General features: G+C 35.2%; 2 protein-coding genes and 1 non-coding gene across 25 annotated transcripts in view; 2 read left to right on the top strand and 1 right to left on the bottom strand.

The window, feature by feature from the left end:
- The window catches only part of RMDN1 (regulator of microtubule dynamics 1), a 58,227-nt gene extending 52,552 nt beyond the window's left edge, over positions 1–5,675 (top strand). For 9 of the 15 annotated variants that reach the window (XM_042923459.1, XM_042923457.1, XM_042923466.1 and 6 more), the window contains 5 exons: positions 426–481; positions 1,987–2,074; positions 3,305–3,335; positions 4,958–5,091; positions 5,533–5,675. In XM_042923459.1, coding sequence (XP_042779393.1) covers positions 426–481; positions 1,987–2,074; positions 3,305–3,335; positions 4,958–5,091; positions 5,533–5,583 — 360 coding nt within the window. In that variant the 3' untranslated portion in view covers positions 5,584–5,675. Of the gene's footprint in view, positions 1–425; positions 482–1,986; positions 2,238–3,304; positions 3,404–4,108; positions 5,092–5,532 lie in introns of those variants that run through there. The other 6 variants (XR_006198166.1, XR_006198169.1, XM_042923461.1 and 3 more) reach the window with 6 other exon arrangements.
- A 4,722-nt stretch (positions 5,676–10,397) lies between these two features.
- WWP1 (WW domain containing E3 ubiquitin protein ligase 1) overlaps positions 10,398–16,975 on the bottom strand; it is a 134,975-nt gene continuing 128,397 nt past the window's right edge. For all 9 annotated transcript variants that reach the window (XM_042923123.1, XM_042923119.1, XM_042923124.1 and 6 more), the window contains one exon: positions 10,398–12,058. In XM_042923123.1, coding sequence (XP_042779057.1) covers positions 11,959–12,058 — 100 coding nt within the window. In that variant the 3' untranslated portion in view covers positions 10,398–11,958. The remainder of the gene's footprint in view (positions 12,059–16,975) is intronic.
- On the top strand, positions 13,188–13,291 carry LOC122211360. The gene has a single exon (XR_006198657.1). It is a non-coding gene; the product is annotated as a U6 spliceosomal RNA (small nuclear RNA).

Below are 16,975 nucleotides of genomic sequence, written 5' to 3'. Positions count from 1 at the left end.
AAAATTATTATGTAACTTTTTTCTTATTTTAGGAAATAATGCTATTTAATGCAATATTCATATAGAACTTGCCAAAAATAACTTCCTTTTCTTATCTAGAAGAAACATTGAGAACTATAGTTTTCAGAATGAGATTGTTTACAGATTTCATGTTTTTTCTCATATTGATAAATCCTATCAGGATTTATTGCCAAACTTTATAAAACAGAACTTTAATACAAGTCATTAACAGTGTATTGAAATGAATTTATTAACCAAATTAAAGAATCAAGAGGGAGAAAGCTGATATTCATTATCCTAGAAGGATTGAAATGCAGGGTTGCCAAAAAACTTTTTTACATCATGGCTTTATGCTTGCTGAAACACAAGCATTATTTATTTGTGTTTAGAGCACAGATATGATTGACCTTCTCCTTTCTTGTTAGAAAGCAATTGAACTGAACCCAAAAGATGCTACCTCCATTCACCTTATGGGTATTTGGTAAGAAAATTTCTTAAGTAAATATTTCAGTGGTATTTAGTATGATCTTATTTTGTAGTATATGAAACCAAGATGTAAAATATTTAAAAGTATTTGACATTCATGAGTATTTAGTTCATTATATTAACTAGCAGTTGTGATGTATTGTTAGAAAATACTAAATTTGATTGTAATTGTGTTAACCATTGTTATTCAGATCACTTAGAAGTAAATATTAAGATGAAAAAGGCGTTAAAACTTCTTGCTAGACTTTGAAATTCCTTTTGTTGGGAAAGATTATTTTTATCCAATGAAATTGGATTCATCTAATTATGTAGCAATACAGTTTGATGCTCTAAGAGAGTCTTTGCTTCTTCAAAGTGTATAAAATACAGTCTGATTCATCTTAACAACAATATAATTTTGACTTTTAGTATCTTTCCATTTATCCAATGTATAACATTATTTTGCTGGTATGAGCATACACCAATCTGTTTAAATGCTTGCTGATTTAAGAGTCTTTCTTGAGACAGGTTTGCCATGTTTTCTTTGGGTGTAGTCTGCAGATCTGAATATTTTATTGTCTTCTTTTTGGTGTAAAAAACCTTGTATCAGACTCTTAAAAAAGAGTTAAATATCCTTCAGGGCCATATTAAACTAACAAAACGCTTTCTGAGGACTAATGATAATGGAGAGACAGTCACTAAGTCAGATGTTAGGGAGTAAACATGAATGAGATACAAGTCTACCTCAAGGAATTCAGACCATAGTCAGAGATCTAGCACTTTTTTCCCTACTTCTATCAGAAAGTTGTCAAGATCTTTGGATGTTAATCATTTGCTTCACTCTTTCAAATAGGTGGGCTTAAGTTGTGTTTTGTCATTGTTATTTATGCATATCATGTTGGTTTTGTCATTTTATTTTAATTAAAAATTTTTTTAATGTTTATTTTTGAGGGAGACAGATCGTGAGCAGGAGAGGGGCAGAGAGAAAGGGAGACAGAGAATCTGAAGCTGAATCCAGGCTCTACGCCATCAGCACAGAGTCCAATGTGGGGCTCAAACCCACAGACCGCAAGATCATGACCTAAGCCACTGAGCCACTCAGTCACCCCATGGTTTTGTCAGTTTTTTAAAAACTTCTCTGAGTTAGTCTTTCTAATGCAAAAAATAGGGGTAATGACCCAGACTCATTTAGTCCTTGTAAGGAGCGGATGAGAGAGAATCACCTAGCACCTGAAACAAAGTGAGCACTTAGTGATGAATGATATATGCTGTTATCATTACTAGTACTATTGCTTACTATTTATATTAATCACAAAATATACCTTAATTGATGGATCAATATAAACCAGTCTCTGGGTAATTTAGTAGGCATATTAACCTACTGGATATTATTATGTAAAGTACAAATTATTTAAACCTACAACAGGAGAAGATACATTTTATATGTTAAGATGCTTAGTTTTCTTAAGAGAAAAAAAGGGTGAATTTCAGATATATAGATGTTATTTTATTTCTCTGTAGGTGTTATACATTTGCTGAAATGCCTTGGTATCAAAGAAGAATTGCTAAAATGCTGTTTGCAACTCCTCCTAGTTCCACCTATGAGGAGGTAGTGTGCTGTCCTTTATTAAGTTAGTACTGGTTTCCTAACTGCAGTGCCATCCTACAGTGTCCAGATCTGGAGCTCTGATCAGTGAGGCATTTGAGCACGTTTCTAACCATCCAATGCAACTATCTTATCACAAAGGCTTAAAACTTATAATCTATGACTGGTGAGTGGTTTTTTTTCTTTAGGTGAGTGGCTGATGACTCTGGTATGTTGTTAGCTATAATAGCTCATGGCTAAAATTTATCATTTTCTATTTGAAACCTATATACCATATAAAAGTCATAAAATAGAACAAGAAATTCAACAGCTGCTGTTCAGCATGTTTTAGGTACGTGTTCTACACACTACCATTTACCTGGAGAAGAAAGTGTGTATTTGTATAGATAAAGAGTAATTGTAACTTTTTTTAAAAAGTGGGGTTGAAAGGATCATACTCTTATATTTTCAAGGCCTTTTGCTTCCTTGTTAAAAATAAAATTTGAAAGGGATTTCTGGGCAAATATTTTGAGTTAACATCACTAAAATTTTCAGAGTAAGGAGATAAGGCCATTGAAAAAGCTTCCATAATACCTATACCATAACAAGGAGCTATGTTTTTCTTCTGGGAAATAATATTGTAGAATTTGATGTAAAAATATTTAGTTGAAAAATTAGAACACAGTGGGGAAATACTGCTATTAAAAAGAATATATTCTAAGAAAATACTGTCAGCTCTACTATAACAAGTTAGTTATGTTTCTAAGAAATCAGTTAATACATTATAAAAACAGTCGAAGTGGAACAAAAAGAACTAAGAGTTTCAGATTCACAATAGCATTTTATGTTGGAATTTCAGTAATAAAGGAGTTTTAAAAATTTATTGGTACAACCTATATACCACTGAGTAAATTTAGCTTTTGATTTTATCAAGTTTTTACTGGTAGTGACTATTATGATTTAAGAAGAGAAGGATCAGAATAGCTCTGTTGCACATGATGATCTTTCCTCTCTGCACTTGATGCTTGGTTGGTACAAGTTCTGAACAGCAATCAAGCTATTACTTGAAGTGGTCCATATACTGTAATCTGTGCTCCGATGATTTAATAATATGTTCAATTTTGCTATGTTAACTCTGTCAATGAATTGGACTTTAAGATATTTTAATTTACTTCCTGACTTTTGAACAAAAGTTTTTTAAATATTGATTCTGTTATAACCCTTTTAATTATGTTTGGGTTGTGTTTTTAACAGGCCTTAGGCTACTTTCACAGGGCAGAGCAAGGTAACATTTTTAATTTCACATACTAATACAGTTAAAATTGTATGAATGCTTTATATAGAATAGAAATTTTTATTTAAAATCCTCATTTTTTAAATGTTTATTTTTGAGAGAGAGAAAGAGAGTACGAGCCAGGGAGGGGCAGAGAGAGGGAGACACAGAATCTGAAGCAGGCTCCAGGCTCTGAGCTGTCAGCACAGAGCCCGCTGTAGGGCACAAACTCATGAACCATGAGATTGTGACCGGAGCTGAAGTTGGACACTTAACTGAATGAGCCACCCCTATAATAGAAATTTTTAAAATAAAATGTTACTTATTCTGATCTACTTCTTTTTGCAGTAGACATTATCAAATATTTTTTAGTCTTTAGTCAGTAAAGATCACCTGAGTAAGAAGTAGGTTGCTGCTGAATTTAGAGCTACAGTTCTGGAATGGTCCTTTATTTGATGTAATTCAACCTTCCTTTTGAGAGGAGGCTTTGACATGTTAACTCTCTTACTCAAGATTATACAGCTGATTAGGAACATTTATTATGTATTTAAATGTTTAAAATTTTTTTATTGAGACATAACTGACATACTACATTATGTTAGTTTCAGGTGTACAGCATAAGGATTCAATACTTGTATATGTTGTAAATGATTACAGTAAGTCTAGTTAATGACTATCACATTTTAAAAAAATTTTTTCTAAGATTTACTCTTTTAGCAACTTTCAAATAGAACTTAAATAAGACGTCTTGTTTTTAAACCAGGCCAGTTTTTGTTTTGTTGCAGATATTGTCTTCTTTTGTGAAGAGTTTCATGTCACTCTTGCTTTGAAGAAATGGCCAGCCCTACAAAACTGACACCAGCCCATCCTAAGTTCTTCCTTTTTAATATTAATAGCACAAACTAGAAAAGTAAAGGACATAAGCATATGTTACCAAATACACCCAAGAAACCACTGTAATTTTATTTCTATAAAATTAATCAGAAGAATATTAAAGACTGTATTAGAGAGCCTACTCATATGGACTTGTTCAGATGCTTTTCTGATAGCAAAGCATTTAAAAAAAAACATTTCTTATGAAGAATTGAGTCTGCATGTTAAACTGTGTCAGTAATATATTCTGATATGCTCTGTTACTGTCTTTCACTGATAACCTGTTATGGTGGTAGTTCTATAGATCATGAATATGAATTTGGGAATAAAATTTCCTCAGAGGGATTTAGAAGCATAATTGCCAAATAAAACCTAGAGCCTTAAAGGAATAAGCGTTTGGGGTGTTGAGAAAAAAGCATGGTCATGTCTTACAGAGCTAAAACAATCCTCAATAATTATAGTCATCTCCAGGTTTTACTCTACAGGTCAGTTCTCCTGAGCAACCTTTCTTTAAGGACCATATCTGGTTTAGAAGCTCCTCCTAGGCTCCCATTACCTGTTACTTCTCCCATCATATAGTAGACACTGAATGAATCATACTTAACCAGCATTTTTCTGAGATAGGAATAGTTGAACAAAAGAGAATTTGAGTTAGCCTAATCTTTTACTGACCACATAAATTTATTATTGGAATTTAGACTGAAAAAATTAAGCCTCTACAAGTATGTCATCTGAAATAAATTTTTCTTTCTTCTGTACAGTGGATCCAAACTTCTACAGCAAAAACTTGCTTCTTTTAGGAAAGACCTATTTGAAGTTACACAACAAAAAGCTTGCTGCCTTCTGGCTAATGAAAGCCAAGGACTATCCAGCACACACAGAGGAGGATAAACAGGTAACATCTCTAATAAATTAAGGCAGATAGGTTTCTATTGAGGCACTATTAAACGTGAAGTAAGAACTTCTTTAAAAACTATCTAAATGCACATTGTTGAAAACAAGAGTATTCATTTCACATGTGAGTTCATTAACATTTCCATTAATTTCTGTATGCAAATGTTTAGTTACTATTAACAGATGTTATGAGTTACTTGCTGCCTTATTCCTGTTTGACATACATGACAGATCAAATAAGATTTCTAAAACAAAAGGCAACGGATGTGTATTAACGTGGGAGAGTCTTACCCAGTCACTGTTAAATTTTATTTTTACAATGTGCTATCCTGGTTTTTGGGAACTCTTAGAAACAAACCAGAGCCCACTTTATGAACTTAGATTTCACAAGTTGATATCTATGCTGTGCTGTTTATTTATAACGTGTATTTTTCCATTTTAGATACAGACAGAAGCTGCTCAGTTGCTTACAGGTTTCAGTGACCAGAAATGAGAATTTGTCGGAGAAGAAAGTACATGAAGTATCTAAGAAACACTGCCTTTTCATCACATTACAAAGATAATACATAAATAATATATAAACCATAAATGTGTTCTATGGCTGTTTTCTCAGTTTCTTTCATGTAACCATTTAACAAATTTAAATATACAAAATCCTGAGTTTCTTCACAGGTAACAAGGCAAAAGAAATAATTGCCATAAGAGTGGTAAGGACATCTCCCTGGCTCAGAGGCAGAGATATTGTGCACTTAGGACACCAACAATACAAAGTGGTATATAAGACTTCTAAGGGAGGATGGATCACATCAGAATGGGACATCAATAAAAGAAAGTTTTGTTTAAGAGGTGGCATTGGGGAAATGCATTGTCAAGTTGGACTGATGCAAAGTTGAGATCTTGCAGAGAAGGTGCAGTGAAAATTAGGAGGTTAGGATGTTGAGGGTTCTTGGTATAAAGTAGTTAAATGATGGATCTTGGAACCAACCTGCATAAGGAAAAAACTCAAGTCAGGAGAGGACGGAAAATGGGAGTGGTTTCTTCTTTTAATGTGACATAGACCCTCAAGTGGAGGACTGATTTTTGTCACTAGACAAAACCCAAATTCTATTTTCTAATGTGAAAGGAACGCAGAACTCAAGGGTGAAATAGAAATGAAGATGTTTTAAATAGGACAGTACTACTTGAGGCTGGGATGCCCCCACTGCAGAACTGTTTTATAAAAAGGATAATCTTGAATGTAACTTAGATAAACCAAAGTATGTGTAGAGGTGGGTTTTCCCCCAAAGGATCTGGGAATTGTATTGTTAAAGTAAACTCTATTAGTAGGGGCTGTTTCTGTGTTATCCTCGATAAAACCAGGATGTGTGTGTATGTTCGAACTTGAAAACTTCATCTCCAGTTGCTAATCTTTTGCTATATTTTACTTATATGTGTATATATTCACATATTTATATATACATATTTCTAAAGTTTTGGAGTTGTAGATAACATATTTCATCCCTAGATATTTCAGCATGCGTTTTCTTAGAATAAGGACATCCTTTAAACAAAAACCCATTATCACAACAAAAAGTTAACAGTAATTCTTTTAACATCTAATATCCAGCTATTTTCAGATTTTCTCAAATGTCCCAGAATGTCTTACACTTTTAAAAATCCAGAACAGTTCTCCCATCTTTTTTTTTTTTCCTCACATCATTCATTGACTTTTTGAAGAGGACGGTCCAGTTATCTTCAATTGTCCCTTATTCAAGATTTATCTTACCACACTTTGAGAACAACTTTTCCATCTTTTTTCCAGTGATTTTAATTATATGTTAGATCTTCTTTGCCTAATTTTTTAAACTTCAGATTTTTTTTTTATTTCTTTCATTTTCTTGTCTGTTTGAGTTTGTTCCTCTCGTTTTCTTCCTCTGATACATTCCTTCTGAGATGTTTGTCTTTTTCTTGGTGTTTTTTTTTTTTTTTTTTTTCTGATTCCAGTCAGCAGGCATTTCACGTTTTCATGTAGTTTGTCCAGTTCTTTTTGAATTTCTAATTTGAATTTTTTTGTTTCTACAGTTTATATTTAACTCATATCAGTATAGAGTGTTAAAGAATTGTTTTCAGCATTTTCATCTGAAAATTTCTCATTTTTAATTTTCTCATTAGAGGGACTTTCAATATTTTCTGAAGCTGTGATTTGTGTGTGTGTGTGTGTGTGTGTGTGTGTGTGTGTGGGTAGTTACCAGCCATACCAAGTAATCAAATGGGAAGTGAGGGGTTTTGATTCGTTCAAGGATAACTTCTGGTAAGTAGTTTTTGTGAAATTCAGTGAGAGAGCCTTTGGCGGGGGGAGGGGGGAGTCATCTGATATTTTTTAGCGCTATTAAATTTTTGCTTTGAAATCATAGATTCATAGGAAGTTGAGCGGGAAAAGGTACAGCAGTCCCAGAGGTAACATAGAACTATAGTACAATATCAAAACCAGGAAATGGGTATAGCCCACAGACCTGATTCAGATTTTACTTCTAAATGCTCTCACATGTGTGTTCTATGTAAGTACGTCACATGTAGATTTTTAGCTGACACTACAATCAAGCTATACAACTGTTCCACCAAGTCACCAAAAACTCTAGTGCTATCCTTTTATGGTCACACCCATCCACCTTCCCTCCCTACCACCATCCCTAATCCTGGTAACCACTAATCTCTCCTTTATAATTTTGTCTTCAAGAGTGTCATAAAATGGAATCATAGTGTATGTGACCTTTTGAGAATTGGTTTTTTCATTTGACCTAATTCCTTTAAGATCTAAATCTAGTCAGTGGTTGACTCCTTTGCACTGTTGATTCTATTTCACTGTATTTAGTGTACCTGTTTAACCATTCACTGAAGAGTATTTAGGCTGTTTACAATCTTTGGCTCCTATGAACATTAGGTACAAGTTATATCCATACCCAGGAGTGTGTGGTTGCTGGGTCTAATTTATAGAGCTATTATCTTCCTTCTAATAATAAGGGATAAGCTCACTTCTCCAAGATGTGGTATGGCTCTTAAGATTCTGATTTATGTGCACTTTGTCTCTACTTTTTGACTTTCCAGGAGTTTGATTCACCAGGTTTTACAGTGGTTCTTGGCATTTCCTCACCCACAGTGAGACCTACCACTTTTGGGAAAAAACCCTAGGACCCCATTTATTCTTCTTCCTGTGCAGTCCCCACTTAACTGTTCTTGTGTATGTTCCAGACGTGATTGCTAGTTTGAGATGCTGATTTCCCCACACGCATGTGGACAGATGTTTGCAGTATTCTTAACATATTACAGACATGGGCTGTTGGTGATAATTACCTATTCTTGTGGGTATCCTAATTTCGTTCTTTTGAGGATTGAGAATAAATATGGATTTGAAAAGTGGCTACTCTATAAAAAATCTGAAACCTCTGTTAACTTGTTAGCAAAATTTTCCTGTTTAATCACAGACTGTGAACTAGCTATGGACTTTGTAAAAATGACTTCTTTCAGATGCAATTTCTTACCTATAAGCATCACCACAACAAAGAAAAAGACACACCAACCTTAGGGAGTTGTGACGATGAAAGAGAACATGTAAAGGATTTACTTTTATCAGTAAATGTTAAGAAAAATTTTTTTTTGTTTATTCTTGAGACAGAGTGAACAGGGGAGGGGCAGAGAGAGAGGGAGACACAGAATCTGAGACAGGTCCAGGCTCTGAGCTGTCAGCACAGAGCCCGACGCGGGGCTCAAACCCATGAACTGTGAGATCATGACCTCAGCCAAAGTCGGACACTTAACCGACTGAGCCACCCAGGCGCCCCAATCAGTATTTTTAAATGGTATTATCTGAGTTCTTGGTTGAGATTAGGAAGAGAAATTTTAGAATTTAGGAGATCCCACTTTTTGATGTGTGTTTTTGGTACTACATTATTTGGGAGGGTATTGTTTTGCTTTCATGTGACATTCACCGTAAAATTTATTTTGGACTATGTGCCAGGGCATTGTTGGGAAGAAAAAATAGGGGTGGATTACTTTGTCAAGGGCCATGACACCATTTGAATGAATGCCCTGTTCTGGTCCATTGCACTGCCCTCTGAGAGCAGTGAACAGTGTGTTTTATCCTGTGACTGAGGAGAATACACTTGGTACAGAGGAACCTTCGTGAGCTGCTCTGATATGGTCCGGGCTTTTCCCTTGAGATGTCCAAATCCCCAGTTAATATCTTAAGTTTGGCTTTTAAGATCAATGGATTAAGAAAACTGGGAGTGTTATAAGACCTTTGTTCTCTCATCTACATATTTCAACGAGAAGATTTTTTTACTTCTGCAGGTTTACCAGGGGATCTTCTTAGGTTAAACCAAACCCTCAGACTCAAAGTCTGCAAAAGGCTTCATGTGGCACCAGTTTACTCAGAAAGCTGTAAGGATAGGAACCACAGCTAGCCAGAAAGTCAATGTCAGGACTCCTTACATTTCAGAAAATGACCTTACAGCAGCATCAAGTATCTGGAGATTTCCCAGTCCAGATGCAACTTACTAGTCAGGGGTCATTTTTAACAAAAGCAAAATTGCCTAGTGGTATTTTGACACATACCACCCTATCTAGTTTTGAAGAGAAGAGGTGGGTGGTTAACTGAAGGCTGCAAGGTGCAAAAGGTTTATTAATAACTCTGAGCTTAAACTGCCTAGGAAGCACTAAAACCAAAATACCCTTGTAGCTGCTCTCCTTGGAAGATAGCTAATCTGATTGATGAAACTATTGTTCCTGTGATCCGTTCACTGGGCTCAGTTTGGTGGTGCCGTTAAGTGTTGCTGAAATGAAATAACTATGAATCTGTCTCTGAGCCTCATTGTTTTTGCCTGTTTTTTCATTTCAGGCATAGTGAGCCTGTCTAGTGTGGCACAGGACCAGGATGGGAAGACAGGGGAAAAGGTGAGAGATGGCTACATCTTTGGTTTCTCTCACTGCCACTGAGTATATAAATCAAGACATAATAAATCCTGCCTGTAGGCCTGGATTTCTGCAATTGGGTATGAAAGGTAGAAGGCCCTAATAAGTTCTCCCAAATAGCTTTTTTTCAGAAAGCTGGTTTGGTCTGTGGGTTCTGTGTAGCGTCATCTAATTTCTTACCTGAAGAAAGGACAGAGGTTCAGCACCCTGAAAGCCTGTCTTCAGTCAAATCTGCTAATTGTATTCTCACATACCTCCACTGAATGATGTTCGAGAACCTCTGTCATGGCAAAATTCATTCAGCAGTGGTGCTTTCTATGGTGTAATTTAGCCCTTTTGAAGATTGGTCACCCTCTGTCACATAATGCCATATACATTAGCATTTGTTTTTAATTCTTTATGCTTCAAAACAGCCAGTGTCAGACTAGGATTTGGGAAAGGAGTCTATTCAACATAGTGGATCACTGCCTTTATTTCATCTTTACTATGAACTCTGAAGTGCAGAACACAATCTAATATGTAGAAAAATAAAATTTTGGCAAAACAAAAACTGTTTAGGGAAATTAAATTGTATAGTATTTTCCGTATGTACTTAGCAGTTAAATATGTTACACATAACATTGTAAGATGTCCGTTCCGTCGTTATAAAAAAACTTAATGAAATTTACACTGCATATTGAAATGATACAAATGGAAATTAAAATTTTTGTATTAGTAAGGAAGCCCAGTTTGCTAAAATAGCATTAATATCATTCACATCAGATTTTGTTATACATCTTTGTAGTTCAGCAAATGCCCTTGATAATGAAAAATTAAAAAGTTATTAGGACAAAAATAATGATCTGTGTAAAAAGGGGGGTGGGGAACCAAAAGATTTTTTAATATGCTTATATAATTCAGATAAAATTTTCATGAATTTAAGAGGAATGAAGATATTCGAACACTAATAGAAAATAGACTCATTTGAGTGTTCAAATGCTTACACAACTCTTCAGTCCATCCAGTTTTATAAAACCAAAACTTTGAACACAAAAGCAAAATTGTTCACATTACCTTATTATATGTTCCTAAGTATCAAACTGCATCAATTTATTATGAGTTAAATTTAAAGAACATCACAGATTTAAAAACAAAAGTACGTAAGTACCTGATTCGTTTTAACTCCACAAATACCTAGCATCCCAAAGTAACATGTAAACAAACCTCTTTGCTGCTTAATGAATTCTTTCCAATCTCTAGAATAAACTAAATGGCTTTGGATCTAGTATGTGCCTTACATTTAAGTTAGGGTTTCATTCATTACTTTGTATTAGTGATATAGCAAAGAGGGAAAATTTTCAACTATTGTACTTATTTAAAACAAATTGACAGGTTCAAATGCCTGTCTTCAGAAAAGCCAGCAGCATTTTTTTTAACATACTCAAAGTAAGATTTGGCCTAAGCCCTTAATACCTTCCTGAACAGCCATGCAACTAAACACCCTCAGGAGGTGTTAAGTAAGGGAGAAGATCATGAAGCAATTTGTAGTTTTTTCTCTGGATAATAGAAACAAGGTAAAGCAAATCCAGATTATTTTTGAATGAATGGCTGTCATGTTTAATATACCCAGAGCTCTATAAAACTAGAGCCATTATCATATATGCTTATATAGATATATACTTATTTTTTAATAAAGTCTTTTGCTTGCTTCAAAATTTAAGGATGATCTTTTTCCTAGTCAGTCACTTCAAGGGAACAATAAATAAAGTAGAAAAGGATGAACTGTTTTTGCATATTTCTGTGGAAGAACGGAAAACATTTATACTTTGAGAGGTTCAGAAAATTCACTGTACAGAATGAACAGCTTATATACACTATCTGTGCAATTTTTCTTGGCTGGGGTATTTAAATGCAAGAGCTCCTCCAAGACGAGAAGCCACATTCATTCTTGTCCAAATCCCTCTGTCTCTTCTATTGCAAAAAGAAGTTTTTCCTTTAGTTGTTCATAACTCTTATATGGTGGTAGATCCAAGCGATTAAAACTGAACAAAAACAAAAACAGATGTGTTTTTAATAAAACAAACTCTGAAGAGATTTCTAATACAATATTGTTTAAAGCACATTTGATAAACTAAATGGATAGAGGAGATCTAAAAATTTTGCCAGAGGTATTCTAACAATTTACTATTATATTAACACATACAGATTTTTTACTCATAAAAATATTTTAACATTTCCCAGAAAAAACTGACATTACAAGTTGTCATAAGTCCCTCTAACTTCTCTTCGGTTTTTAAGTCCATTTATTTCATTCACTTACCAGTTATTAAGAATCTATTATATATCAGATATTTGTCCAGGAGCTGGTGATAGAATGTTAAAAAACTAAGTTCCTATCCTTGTGGAACTTCTATTTGGGGGCGGGGGAGGGAAGCCAGTAAACAAATACATACCTTAGTGCTTCCATTCCTGCCATACTTAAAAGAATTCGCTGCTCTGTTTAGCTGGATTAAGATTTGGGTGGAGGGAGGGTCTAGGGTTTTAGTTTCCCCTCTATCTAGTGAAACAGCTCTAATGTAGGTAAAACCATTCTGTATTTTCATTTTCTCACATGGAAGATTTCTATAGATTATCTAGGTTCCCTCCTACTGCTCTCCCTCTGCCCTTGTCTCCACTCCTGCTTAAGAGTCAGGAAACTTAATAATCAAGAGCCTTTTGAGTTTCTGAAACAAGGCAGCCAATTAAAATGGCCTGAGAACACCATTTTATTCTCTTTGTATGAAAAGTTAAATCTATTAACGGTAGCAATTAAGCAGACCATGTACCTTCTCTCCCCCATGCCCCCGTCACACTGATAGCTGAAGTCAATAAAAAATTTTTCAATACAGTCCTATATTAAGACAACCAGTCACTTTCTAATTCTTACATCTTTGAAATATAGCCTTTGCCAAATTCTTTCTCTTTACTGAATCTCTGTATCTCTTCCATCCAGATCGTTTGTGCTGGCAACTGCACTCTTGTGTGTCTCTACTTCCCCAACATCTCTTATATGGACCATCAAAATTTCCTGTCTACTGATCTTGCATCCATTTTTTTCCTGACTTCTCCACAACCCATCTAGCCTTATTACATCACTGCCAGAGGTCCTTTCATAAAAAAGACTTGCCAGTTTAAAAAACCTTTGTTGTGCTATTCTAAAATTGGAACTATACAGAGGTTAGCATGGCCCCTGCACAAGAATGACAACACAAATTCATGGAGCCTTCCATTACAGAAACAAAAAAAACCACTTAGTTTTCTAATTACTATGGATTGAAGGTATGGGGGAAGGAAGCTGTTTGGTATAGGCCCCCATCAATTAATTTAATGTTTTCCCAAAATATCACATGCTTTTCTGTTTCACGACCATGCTCTTATGGCTCTCTCACGATCGGGAATACCTTTTTCCCGATATGAAAATATTAATTCACTAAGAAGCAGTCCAAATGCTAAAACTTCCTCCAAGAATTCTCCCTGAGCATCTTATACAGACTTAATAATTCTCCTCTCCATAAGCTCTTTTTATTTTGCTTTTAGCATTTTCTTTGCTCTGTATTATGACTGACTAGTTTCTTCCATTATGTTCTAACACCCATGAGGGGCAGTCATCCCTACTCTTTTAACTAACACTTATCCATTTCATTTAATAAATGTTGAGTTACCTACATAAGAAAGTACATTACTTGAAAACATCCGAAATAGGGTTCTATTTTAAGATACCAGCCAAAGGACAGAGACACACCAAAATCTCTTCATCTTAGAGGGTACTTACTATATAGATATCAGAATACTGTTTTAGTTTAGCTTTTGTTTTAGTTCCAGCTGAGTCAAATTTGATACTTCTACTTAACCTATAAAAATGGAAGACCCTACCCATACTTTTGCAATGGACTGTTGGTTTTCTATACCAGTGTATACAGCCTCTGCTCTGAAAGTGGCCACCTCAATAAGCAAAGCATTGGAGAGGACAGCAGAACTCATTCCGAGAATTATCAAGACTTCCGCCATAGATCATAGCAGTGTTTACCTTTGTCACTACTAAACTCTGGTGTCTCGGGATCTATGTTCATACAAATTCTCATCCTAATACCGTTAACTGTATTCCACTGATCTGAATTAAATCCTCACCTTTTCCCTTTCTTCCACCTCAGATCTCCATTCCTCTGAACTTCTGTTTTATGATTTGCATTTTTCTAAGGTCTTAATAACTTGCCTTAACTAAAAACCCAGCTAGTCTGAAACATAACCATTTCCCTGCAGCCAAGCAGTAAAACTTCCCTCCTGTGAGGCACATACAATCTAGCTATGCAACCTTTTTCTGACTTTTGGCTACCCTCTGTTGACCTCTTGGTCATATTCCTTTCATTCACTGAAAGTTCTGGCACCTGGGTTCGTGGTTGTCCTCTCATTCACTTGATGATACGCAACACCCATGCATGACCTCCCAAGTTCTCCTCTTCAGTGACCTGTTCCTCTCATTTACTGACTTTAGGATAACATACCTTGAACCTTGTCATCACCAGCAGGAAATTTCTAATTAAAAAAATCTTTTTTTTTTTTTTTTTTGAGTGCACAAGCACAAGGGGTGGGGGCAGAGGGAGAGGGAGAGAATCTCAAGCTGACTCCATGCCCAGCACAGCCTGACACAGGGCTTGATCCCATGATTGAGATCATGACCTGTGCCAAAATCGAGTCAGATGTTCAACCAACCGAGCCACCCAGGCACCCTCAAAAACTCAATTCTGTCTTTCCAGCTTCCTTCAATTAAAATGCTAACCCATTAATCCATTAGTTTGTCACCATCCTAGCTGTCCACAGACTCTTCCTGTCCTTATTTTGTACTTAAGCTACAGACCATCCTTATATCCACTACCTTGCAAATACTTTCAAATCCCTGTCTCTTCCTCCTTTTGAACTTAACTAATCAAAACTCAAACTGAATGAATTCAGCCTTCTAGTTTTCACTCCTTGGACCTAACAGCTGAAAATTCCTGGAGGGGAGAATCCTACAACTAGACAGATTGGTGTCACTTTAGATCCAAGTAGGCAATCCAATATCGCACATCATTCTCAGCCATATTTCTCTAGTAGATACTTGTCTGCTCTGACAACTCTCATTCTCCTCAGAGTTTTTTTACTTTCTTCATTCTTAGTGACCTCACTTCATACTTTGAATAAACAGAAACCAACAGTGATAATTACAGCTTACATCCAACATTTCTTCCTCTCCTATTACAACAAAGGAAGTATTCCTGTTTTATCAAAGGCTAATTCCTTAACCTTTACTCAGCATCTCAATTCTTTTCATCTTTCTTTGGTTCTGAACTCTCTCCTCTACCTCAACAATCTCTCCTTTAAATCAACAATTTAATCTAGGCTGGTGTCAATTTTTTCGGTTATGATCCTTTTCACACTTTAAAATATTGCAAATTCCCACAAGCTCTGTTTATGTGAATTATGTTTATTGATAAAAATGACTATTTTCAAAAAAAAAATGGTAAAAAAAGTGACCCTGTTATATATTTTTGCAAATCTTGATATCTAGCCTAATAGAAGACAACTGGTTTCTGATATTTATATGTGCATTTATTTTGTTGCATTATATTAAGTACAGTATATGAAAATTTGCCCCCACACAGATATGTGGTTAGAAAACAGAGATGTACTCTAGTTTTTTCAGGTCATTGTGTCTATTATTCTTGACTATTGTACTAAATAAATTTGACAATATTATATGTAATATGGGTTCTGAAATCATACCAAAGAACTTTTTCTACTCTGTTATGTAAAACCCATTGGTTTATCTTGTACTCTGAAGGACTCTTTTTAACCATGCATGATTTTATAACATCATGCATTGGTTATTTGGAAACAGTGATTCACCAAGTTATAAAGTATTTCTAAATGTTGACACATTAAATTACATGATAGAAAAAAATCTCATTTTTAATAATACCACCAATCTCATCAGAAAGTCTTGGGAAGGCTTTCAAGCTCATGATGGTATAAACAAGTTTTCCCAAATTCTAATTTTTGCCTGAAACCTCAACTTTTATCACTGCCAACAAATGCTGTCAGTTGTTTCCCTTGAAGTGATAAGCTTCCTTCATTACTTTTCAAGAAAATGTCTGCCAAATACACGTCTGAATAAACAGTTTGTCAGTCACTCTCTCAAAAACAGTGTTCCATCAAAAAGAGCAAGCTGATTCAGCTTTCAACTCAACTGCCAAAGAGCCTCCCCTCAAGACAACCACAATTCTCTGGTGTGAATAAGAAGTGCTTTATGCAGGCTTCTCGTTTTGTCATACAGAATATTAAAGAGATACATACTCAAGCATCAAGATTTAGTATATATGTGTGTGTGTGCGTATATATCTATATATATACGCACACACACATATGTATATTTTACTGCTTCATAAAGAACAATCTTGAAAGAGATTTTTTTTTTTTTTGCTTTTTGCTTTCTGCTTTAAACTGCAGGTATGTGATGTTGAACAATGGAGACAGCATTTTGGTGCCACGGCCCTGATTTGTGCTGAGGCACTAGTTTTATCTACCATTGCTTCTGCACCATAAATGCAAGTATCAAAACAATAAAAAGGCAAATAACTGCTCAGTAGGAAAATAGTTCTCACCTCCTAAAAGAACCATGTACCTCCTAAGTTATCCTCCTCTTTTCCCTGGATGACTAAAACAGTTCTGTTAACTAATCTCCCTGCGTTTGGTCTTGAATCCAGTTCCTCCTCTGTTGCCAGAGTGATTTTTCCTGAATCTCATTAGCTGCTATTTAAAACTCTTCAAAGGTTTCTCACTACCCTTAGATTGAAATCCAAGTGACTTGTAACAGCCTACAAGGTTCTACATAATTTAGCCCTGCCTAAATTTCCAAATTCTTTTTATCCCTGTCTCCCCTCATT

The sequence above is a fragment of the Panthera leo genome, chromosome F2 (genome assembly GCF_018350215.1).
Source record: "Panthera leo isolate Ple1 chromosome F2, P.leo_Ple1_pat1.1, whole genome shotgun sequence".
NCBI lineage: Eukaryota > Metazoa > Chordata > Mammalia > Carnivora > Felidae > Panthera > Panthera leo.
Note: the sequence above shows the minus strand (reverse complement) of the source record. Positions and strands in the feature narration are given on the sequence as shown.